Raw genomic sequence first — 11,440 nt, 5'->3', positions numbered from 1 at the left:
TCTCTCTGTAACATGCAACACTGTGTAAAAGTGCAGTGTAACACATTTAACAGTTACGTTGTATTATAATGGCAGAACTGAACAACACATAGGAATTCGATCGTATGACCATATCAAATCAATGCATATCAGAGGGGAAAAGATGTACCAATAGTTTCAACACGTGCTGCCAGTTCCTATATTGAAAATAAGTCAAATGAAAAGTCTTGTGAGTAGTCATACCAAACATTTCCCATTAATGGCATGTAGTAAGTTATTTCATTCCAACTCATAGCGACCAATGACAATGTCTAATGGGTGAAAAATATATTTCTTCTTGTATCATTGTATTAATCTCTGATTGTGGGGGAAGGGTTTCTATTATGTTGGACTTTCAAAACGAATCAACAGCCATCAAAGCTTAACCTTTAATTGGCCAAAGTATTTTATTTTTCTGGAATATCATTCTTTACGAATTCATTTGCTTCTTTATAGTAGTAATTACAAACAACGATACAATAATAATGGTCATTTTTATTAACAAAACAAAACACAAAAATACAAAAACAACTTTTGATTGCAATATACAACAAAAACAGTGTACATACTTTGTTCTATAAAAACACAAATTGACTTATACTACATTTGAAATCATTCAATTTTGAAAAAGAAAGAGAAATCAACAACAAACCAACACGCATTTAAGACACACTATTGGCTTTGTACAATGAATCTGAAGAAATATATATGTAAAATAGAACCAAGCTCCAATATTACAATTTCTATCTTAAGACTATATATAACGTATCTAAATTGAAAAAAAATAAATTGTATATATTTATTACCCTTCTTTTTTGTGAGATTGGTGAATGTGAAAATGAAGGAAAACTTCTTCATATGAAATTCTTATTCTTAACTGGAATCAAATTCGTTTACAAATGATATATTTGGAGAATATATATATGACAGTTTCAATGTCATTGGTATTTACACAGCATTCTGGGGATAAAGCAGGTCACAGAGACATTTTCTATTTTAAAAATTCAAATTGTCTCTAGATTTAAACTTTATGTGCCACAAAAATTTGGAATTAAGTCACTCGTAACAGTCGACACACTCATTTATAAAGAAATATATCATATTATGTACCCTATTGGCCATTTGTTTAAAAGCAAACAAAAATATTATTTTTTTTATATTTTTCCTGATATTTAGATAACAATTTCTAGCTGTTGTACTGTATTTTGCACTGTAATCGACTTTGCTTACACGTATTCCCCATGACCTAAGGACGTTCACACGTTTAGGTTCATTTGACTATGAACATTCTCTTATGATAGGAACAGAAAAGGCTATCATGAAACACTACCTGTAAACAAAACAAAAAACATCATAAAAGAACATACATGTTTTAATGAATTAGAATAAAATTATTAAGCACTAAAAGCTGAAGCTAAAGCTGACATCTCGAAACGTGAATTATCATCATTTATCTGAATCCAAATGTCCACCAATACTTTAAAATCGAGAATTCTTGCCTCGTATAGTGCGGTCAGCTGTTATCCCTCATATGTAACACATTCATACAACAATGGATAATTTTGAATCATAGACTTTTGGAAGTTCTCTAGGTTTTTGTTTGTTTTGTAGTTAATTTCTGTAAGTTCCCTCAGTTGTGTTAGTTTGTCCATACAACGAGCAAACCTCAACTGTTCATTTGGATGTGTCGTTTTAACGAGGTGAATAAATGACTGTAAAATTTTCCATTGAAGTTTCTCTACGACTTCTGGTTCACGAAGAGAGCACCGATCTGCAATGAAAAGGTTCAGTTATATTTTTTAATATATATAGAATTTCGGAACAGTAGATATATATGCATGTTCCTAATAGGATGAATTATTTAATGTCTATATCTATATTATAACTTTTCATCTTAAAACAAGAGGCGAAAGTTTTAAACGTCATTCAACAGTACATCGATAGAACCTATATATTTAGAATATACCGTGAATATTGTTATTCATACCTACATCTACATGACATTTTGGAGAAGCATCTCTTTATGGTAATTATCCAGTTATGAATTGAAAGGTCAAAGAAAACCCTGACATATTATTGATTTGTGCAAACTGCTCATTATTATATATGAATTAATATTTGTAAGTATGACACATCATAAAATTATGATTATAAAAACACTCGGAGCTATAGAATCAAACAAAGAACTAAAAAAAATAGCCAAATTCACATAAGGTAAACTTTGCCCGAGGGAGTTTCAATCTTAGTTTATCATTATTATTTTTTATTATCAACATAGAATTAAAAACAATACATGCTAACATCATGACATTACCCAAAGAAAAAAACACTGACTGAGCTGATAATAAATTTTCGACTTTTGAACCTTGTGAACATCGTCTTACTACTTCTGCCTATAATCATAAGTATGTTGGTTGTCACAGATTTCTGATTTCCATTATTAGTTTTGGACATGAAGGAATAGTATTCTTGCATGAATATGTTATTTATACTTGTGACCAATGAATTCATTTGAAATATTAGAGTTATCTCTCTTACCTCTAGACAGAACTACTACTCCTCTAAGCAAAGCAATCTCTTCAAATGACAAATCAAGTTTCTTTAGCTTCCTTGTAAAGTTACTAATAGCATCAATGTTTTCAGGACTTCCCCACATTTGTTCAATCTGTTTGTGAGTGAGTCCACTATTTTCATCAGCTGAAATCTTCATATCAGGATTATTATTCACGAACTTTCCAAGTAGCCAATACTCAAATCTAGCAGCTACAAAAAAGACCAATTAACTTCATTAAAATTCATTTTATTTTATTCTTATTTTATAGTATTCACGTTTTGCCCATTTAAGAACATGTCTAATCCAGATATTTCAATATTTTCAATGTCATGCCTTATTTCTAGCCATGGGGTTGTATGTTTATTTTAGATTAATGAGTTTGAATGTTCGTTAGGTATCTTCCGCCCCTCTCTCAATATCAACACTTATAAACTATTCGAAGGTATAATACATAACGTCCTTTGTACGTTTTTTAAATTGTCTTAAAAATGGTAGATATAGAATTTATCATTGAAAAAACAACAATCTTCCATATGTGTGCTAGAATAACACTAATAAATTGTTTTGGGTTGTGTTTTTTTTTAAACAGTACCCTATCTATAAGAGTGGTGCAAGTCGAACGAACCTTTGATAAGTGTGAGTTTATCATTGTTATGAACATCTTCCCAGCCAGGTATTGACTTGACAAAGGAAATATATTTGACGAGTTCTTTCTGCATAGATTCTGCACACTTAGTGAACAAGCCAATACGTCCATCAAGATCAATACCAGTCACCATGAAAAAGTTATTGTATTCAGTTGATGAGAGGCTCTTCAATTGACCAAATAGTTCATTTTGTAACTGTGTTTTCTCCTGAAATGAAAATACATATTCAAGTTGTGTATGCTATGCAAACTGATTTCTAAATTAGAGGCACCAGTAGTTTACCAATATTCATTTAAAAGATAAAATAGTTCACTTGTCAGAGTTTTATCTGGTATATAAAGATCTAAGACCGCTAAAACATGTCACCAGTGAGTTGTAACATATATATATATCGTGCCTGTAAACTTTAACGTGATGATGAAATCGTAAAAAAATATGAACTTTTGTGAGTTTCTTAATAATTTGTTTAGTTGCAAACATAAGCAGAATGATAGATCTATCATACTGCATGTAAAACATAAAGCCTCTTTCTTTGTTTCGTATAATTCTTCAAATTGATCTCAAGTTATAACTAACTACTTCAAAGTCATACGTATTAGTCTTCTTTCACATCATTCTCTGATTTAACGTTTGTGATTGAATTTTAATCATAAATACATCAAAGCTAGAAATGTGTTTTTTTAAGTTTACCCAGAATTCCCGGTGAATGACGGCTGTGTACTCTTTCTGAAAATGTTTCCTCATTCCAGGATATAATATTTCTTGTGCAGAAACCATGATATTTATCAATTGTAATTGTTCCATGTCATCTGCTAAGTTGAATGAAGCTCTTAGCTTCTTTTGTGGACGAGGTGACATGGTATTATCCTCTAGCTCAATTGATAAACGTGTATTCTTCCTTGATGGTAAACTACCTGTATTCGACACTAATTCAATGAATGCTGAAAAAGATAATATGAAAATGTCTTATCAATCTTAAATAAACAGATTTGTTTTGTAATTTATAGTGGAATGAAGATATAAATGTATCTCCCCTCCCTCCCCCTAATGGATCTATAGTTTTAAACCGTTTGTTGATCTCTGGACGATTTTGTGTCATTTAGTTGCGCTCTCATTCATCTATACAAAAATCTCCTTTGTATATTATGTTATATTTTCACTTCTGCTTTTTGTTATTTCTACTTTTAAATAGTGCTTAATAAGATACTTACATGTACTTTGAGATCCAAACTGTGACGACATACTCTCGTCTAATGTGGTAGTATCTGGACTATACTGTTGCACACTGTAGGGACTACTAACTATGCTCAGGGGACTTTGTTGTTGTGGTACTACAGTACTGATTGTTGTCTGGGGAGGGAAAACGTCAACTAGCTCTTGAGTCAGATCTATCAATTCATCTGGATTCAATTCCAAGAAATCTATTTTATCTGATGTGTTCACGTTTTGCCCATTTAAGAACATGTCTAATCCAGATATTTCAATATTTTCAATTTCATGGTCAGTTGAGTTTAGAATGTCAATGTCATTCGGGTTTGTGAACATATCAAAGTCGATCGTATTTTCAATTGATGTAAACAAAGATGATGGCTCTAGTGATGTCATGTTTCCATGATTGTCTTCAATGGCAGACTGTAATGAATTACTGGAAGAATGAAAAGAATCACCAACAGATAGCATGCTACTGCCTATAACTGATGATTGTAAAGTGTCATTTGATGTGAATTGTGTACTCTCCATTGAGGAACTTTCTACCAGGAAGGAGAGAATGTCATCATGCACAGAGGAATCTGGAACTATATCATTTTCGGGCACTGATATAATTTCTGGTAACTTTGTAGCCACTGAATCAGCCATAGCAAAGGTATCATTTAATGCTTTTTCCCTCTCAAGTTGTTTCACTTCTAAAATAGTCTTGGTTCTAATGGCAACGGTATATCGACCATGACGCACAGCTGTAAAATACAAACATACACACATCAACAAATATACACATACACTTAATTCTGTCATATGATGCATATTGAACATAGTATATCAGTAAGTGTTATATCCCTTCTGTTTAAACTTTGAATTTTTCGAAAAACTAAGCATTTTCTTATCCCAGACACAGATTACCTTAGACATATTTGGCACAACTTTTTGGAATTCTGGATCCACAATGCTCGTCAGCTTTATAAATATTTTGATATGAGCGTCACCGATGAGTCTTATGTAGACGAAACGCGCGTCTGGCGTAATAAAATTATAATTATGGGACCTTTAATAACTATTAGAACAAAACCAACTGATCATGCGGACCCAACATTGATCAAAGTAACCCATAGAAATGAACATCGAAAAGTAAAGTTGGGATGCCTAATGTGTGTGAGGTGTTGTCTGATTGATAGTCTGTATAAATTAGAAAATGTGAATATTGACATTTATTGATATATTGTGTCCTAAAAATTCAACATTATATCACAGCATTTTCAAATATACGTTACGTTAAATAAAGTCAGTTACATTACCTTTTTTGGACATTCCCAACTCCAGACATTTTTTTAGTCTACAGGCAGAACAGTTGGCTCTTTTATGGTTGATAATCTTACAGTCACCATCTCTTGGGCAGACATACTTGTTGTTTTCTACCAAAGACCTTCGGAAAAATGCCTGCAAGTAAATGTTTTCACACTTGAATTTTTATTTTTTTTATTTCAAGTGAAGTATATATAATAAAATCACATATTTTTTAATGGTATTCCGTTGCATCTCTTGTTTGCCAATCATTTCAGTTTGTTTTTTAAGATTCCATCATAAACAAATCTAGAACATGTTTACCAGTTTTAATCATTAGACAAGGCTATTTGATAACTTAGAATATGTTTTTATAAGAAATCAGATATTGTTCTTACAATAGTAGTAACTACATTGTATATTTGTCTGAATGACCTGTTCTGATACCATGATTAGATCATCAGCGTGTCTATCTGTAGCTCTTTCTATAAAGGCTTTATTTTACATGTACGATATCATAACTATCACATTCTCTCGCTAGTTAAAATTATACTTGCATACCTTGCATGCCTCGCATGTATTGACACCATAATGAATTCCTGTGGCTGTTCCTCCACACACTCGACAAGGTGGCAATGTGAGTGGCTGTGACATACTATTATTTTCTGCAGACTAAAATCTAAAAATTGAAATGAAGGAAATTGTTCATATAAGATTTTACCAATATTTTGAAGAACAGTTTACATGCATTTTGAAATGAAATTTTGTACAGTTGAACTTGTTTATGGAACAAGATTTGGTTTGATCAGTTACGTGTTGAACAATATACAAAAAAAAATATAATGTGTTTCTGATCATAAGATTGTCTTGGTTACAGTGTTTAGTATTTGTCAACAACTGTTTTTGCTAAAGATCCCCCGAAACACATTATTGACTGGCCTTTAATTAGCTTTTAGAAATTTAAAAATCTTATCCTGTAACATCCATGATGTAATTTTACTTGACTATACCTTGACTTATTCTGAGAGACAGACATAATCAGATTTATATCAAAAGTCTATTTCAGGGACAGTAAAAATCTAAGCTTGAATGACTATGTGACATTGTTGGAGTCCATGACAAATGACTGTATTCAGTCGATAAAATAGAAATAACATTTTAATTTAATATGCCCGACATTTCCTTCAGACATAGAAAATTCTATAACATAGCAAACAACACTACTATTTGCCATAATGCCTGAAAGAGTTTTATATACACATTTGAAAGCTTTGAATTATTTCTATTAAAATTAAAAATTAAATCATACTTTTTTCTCAGCTACTCAATTTTGTTGACTTTTTTTTTAAATAAAAAAAATCCCAGGAGTTGACGTAAACATCAGTTTATTTGCCAAACATTACAAGTAGTTGTCTAAACGTTTCAAGCGTTTGTTCTTCTTTTTTTTTAAATTATTATATATGAATTATAAACTTATACGCAGCCGCATAAATTATGTATAGCTTTCGTAAATTATTTGTTGAGGTATTTGGGACATACATTAAGATAGTTGAAGTCCATATTGAGGCTCAAATATCGTTCTTGTATTTCCACTTTATACAGGTAAAAAAATATACGAGTATTTATTGTTGGGAAGATATTATTCAATTCTTAAACTAAGTTTTCGTCCATTAAAACAAATTAAACACACTTGTATACAATCAATGCATGTAAGGATATATATGAATCCAATGAATCTACTACCTCAGGCATAGATTACCTTAGCTGTATTTGGCAAAACTTTTAGGAATTTTTGTCCTCAATGCTCCTCAACTTCGTACTTTATTTGGCCTTTTTAACTTTTTTGGATTCGAGCGTCACTGATGAGTCTTTTGTAGACGAAACGCGCGTCTGGTGTATACTAAATTAAGTCCTGGTATCTATGATGAGTTTATTTACAAGGTTCCTTAATTATTATCATATAGACGTTTCTTCCACAGGCAGTCGTCTCTATCGTTGCACTTATATACTTTAATATACCATTTCTATAGCATGTATAGGTCAAACAAATTACCTGTGATTTCTATACAAATTGAATATCCCCGACTTTCGAACTTGTAGGTATGAGTGTAACTGATACATGGGAATATTATGGAAACACGAACATTTTAAAGTGTTATTTCTTTGAGTGTGATAACAAATACATTTAGAATATTTCCTTTAAAATCATAAACACCTTAAAGTTAAACATAGATGTAATGTAGATACTTATGTAAAATATCACGTTATTAAAGCATATTTATAAGACTCAGATGTCATTGAATTTCATAAAAATAGATGAGAATGTGATATGATCTGATATCAGATTTTTTTTTTACATCAAACGAATGGACAACAACTGTCGTATTACTGACTTGGTACAGTTTGTTTTCAAATCATTTATGTATGCCAATAATGATTTTTATATTGCAAGGCTTGCATTTTAATATATATATTGAGTAACCATAATCAGAGGCACGACAAATGCATATTTACTCCAATTAATATAGTTCGTCGGGTATTTTTTTGGCCTCTTTCAACCTTTTTGATGAGAGTGCCACAAATGAGTGTTTTGTAGACGAAATTCACGTCTGGCATATATAATCAAAATCCTGGTATCTATGATGAGTTGATTGACCGATATCGAAGTCTTAAATATTTTCAATAATTTGACATTAGACATAATTAATTCTTAGTTGCATTTTTTTTAATTCAGGGTAAGTTATGAATTAAAAAAAAAGAAATTATTTATGCAAATGTAAAAATATATATAAAGGCAACAGTAGCAGTAGTATACCGGTGTTCAAACGTCATTAATCGATTGAGAGAAAACAAATCCGTCTACAAACCAAACCCGACGGAAACACACTACCTATCAAGAGGAAAACCTAGGAACAAGAGGAACACCGAAATGCAACAAAAACAAACTCCATTTGATTTCTCATGCTTTTGTAGAGTACTAAGACTAAATTTTTGACAAATGTAATGAAAAACGACGACGCTTAAGTTTATTAGAGTTGCGCCTAGAACTGCAAACTTATTAATATTTGTTTATCAATATGAAGATATAGTTTCTTAGATATTCAAATTGAATGGGGAAAAACATAGTATGGACAACACACATGTTAATTCCTATATTCCCTATACATTTATACCTTGCAAATGTGGTAACGAGGTCTCATTACTTGAGCTAAGCACTCATGTCTTAAAAACAGAAGAAAATTTAGAACTGTGTGTGTTACTAACTTCACATATACATACCAGAAATTGCACAATTATAATGTTCGGTTGAAATTCGACATCGAATTAACAGTTAAAATCAGATAGACGTCCAATTAAATTAATAATGCTTACTTGTTAAATTGTTTTGTAGTGTGCGATACCAGTGTGAGTTATTCCGTATAATTATATGTTTATTTGAAATTTACAAATCCTTCATCACATATAAATTCCCCGTCTTAAAATGTTTTTTTTCTATCTCATTCACTTAAATTGTCAACGAAGATCGTCTGTAATAATAATTGGCACTGAACGTCTCCTACGACAATTACTTAATGAAGAAAACCAAGTCACTACCTGACGGGTATATGAGGCAAAAGGTGGAACGCACAGGTAGATAAAAAGGAATTACCCTAACACATTGTGTTATTTATTTTTAAATCATATAAAATTATGTATGTTTTTATGAATATAAGTGAATGATTTAAATTACATTCACAAATCAAACAAAGGAAATTTAATAATGTTGATAAAAGAATTAGATCAAAGTTTGACGTCACAATCACACACAGAGGGCATGCATTATACAAGAGTAGATCTATAATTAAAATTCAATCGATAGATAGCTCTCAACAGAGTACAATGTCAAGGTATATTCTAAATTTTGACAGTATTCATGAAATGCAGTTTTTGATCGGTTTAAACTATTCTATTTATTTATTATATATGTTTAGTTCACGTATCATTGTAAATATAACGGAATTTGATGAGACTGTCATAAAAGTGAGAGGTTTAGCGCTTTAAAACCAGGTTTAATCCACCATTTTCTATATTTGAAAATGCCTGTACCAAGTCAGGAATATGGCAGTTCTTGTCCATTCGTTTTTTATGTGTTTTTTCATGTATTTTGATTTTGCCATGTGATTATGGACTTTTCGATTAGATTCTCCTCTGAGTTCTGTATTTATGTGATTTTACTTTTATAACATTTTGTAACTGTGCTTTATTTTGCATTATCATGTGCAAATTGCTTTTTCTTTCTTTCTTGTTTTGGTATGTTATTTTACTAATGTTCTAAGCATACAAAAGTGAAGGGAGTTCATGTGAACTACTGCTCTCTTAAATGAAATGTATATGTAAAGTGCAAGCGAATTTCTTATCAAATATAGATTTTCAATTTTTGATTTAATTTACTGTAAAAGAGAAACGAAAGATACCAAATGGACAGTCAAACTCGTAAATCTAAAACAAACTGACAACGCCATGGCCAAAAAAGAAAAAAGACAAACAGAAAAACAATAGTACACATGACACAACATAGAAAACTAAAGAAATAAACAACACGAACCCAACCAAAAACTAGGGGTGATCTCAGGTGCTCCGGAAGGGTAAGCAGATCCTGCTCCACATGCGGCACCCGTCGTGTTGCTTATGTGATTACAAATCCGGTAAATAGTCTAACTCGGTAGGTCAAATTCTTGAAAGGGAAGGGGATTGTAATTACGACGTAAGGAACATATCCGATATCATTTGTGAAACGGTTATCCCATAACGGTCAACCAACTCGTGATGGCGTCCATAAAATTTACGAAGGGATGATTTCAACTTCCCCATTTGGAACCACTTGGTTTAATAGCTTCCTTGTGAGCAGTAACCCTCTATTGTCATTAAAAAATACTTAATATCAGGTGTTTTTTTTTAAAACACTTTGATAATACAGAAAAATTGTAAACAACAAAGATAACAAGCAAGACGAAATCAACTGCAATGATAGACGGCGACCATTGTTGCAGGTGCACGACACATGATCTTTACAGTTTGTAACTTGTTGAACTTGTATTGCTGATCATTTTTTTTCTGTTTACAGTTTTTTCTCTATTCTTAGAGTAGTCTTGTATGTCGAATTTGTCTGCTGATCGTTTTTTCTGTATACAGTTTTTCTTCCATTATAATTGTTCAAGCGTGTTAGCCCAAATTGTCAACAACAAAGATAACAAGCAAGACGAAATCAACTGCAATGATAGACGGCGACCATTGTTGCAGGTGCACGACACATGGTCTTTACAGTTTCTAACTTGTTGAACTTGTATTGCTGATAATTTTTTTCTGTTTACAGTTTTTTCTCTATTCTTAGAGTAGTCTTGTATGTCGAATTTGTCTGCTGATCGTTTTTTTCTGTATAGTTTTTCTTCCATTATCATTGTTCAAGCGTGTCAGTCCTAAACATATAATTCGTCATTTAAGATCAATTTCTACTATAAATTACAGTTGACAATTTCATCTATGCTGACCTATTTGCAGATCTTGTCTTGTTGATCATATTACCCTTTGTAAAGTTTCTATCTATTATTTATCATTTTAAAAAGTTTTGCTTTTTTCAGCAACGATTTGTTTTCAAAATTTTGAAACTTCATAGATGGATTGACACCAAAAATTCTTTCAAGTAAAGTATAATGGAAAGGCCTTTTTTCAGAGACAAGTGCCTGTG

The 11,440-nt window shown here is 31.5% G+C and overlaps 1 protein-coding gene across 1 annotated transcript; it reads right to left on the bottom strand.

Annotated features, from left to right (window-relative positions):
* Positions 1–493: 493 nt before the first annotated feature.
* Positions 494–9,325, bottom strand: LOC134685249 (uncharacterized). The gene is made up of 8 exons (XM_063544777.1): positions 9,088–9,325; positions 6,277–6,394; positions 5,730–5,871; positions 4,431–5,174; positions 3,910–4,160; positions 3,198–3,426; positions 2,557–2,781; positions 494–1,789 (listed from the first exon to the last, which is right to left on the bottom strand). Exons 2-8 carry the CDS (start codon positions 6,367–6,369, stop codon positions 1,539–1,541), a joined length of 1,935 nt encoding a protein of 644 aa, XP_063400847.1. The 5' UTR covers positions 6,370–6,394; positions 9,088–9,325; the 3' UTR covers positions 494–1,538.
* Positions 9,326–11,440: the final 2,115 nt, after the last annotated feature.

This window comes from Mytilus trossulus, chromosome 9 (genome assembly GCF_036588685.1).
Source record: "Mytilus trossulus isolate FHL-02 chromosome 9, PNRI_Mtr1.1.1.hap1, whole genome shotgun sequence".
Taxonomy (NCBI): Eukaryota; Metazoa; Mollusca; class Bivalvia; order Mytilida; family Mytilidae; genus Mytilus; species Mytilus trossulus.
Note: the sequence above shows the minus strand (reverse complement) of the source record. Positions and strands in the feature narration are given on the sequence as shown.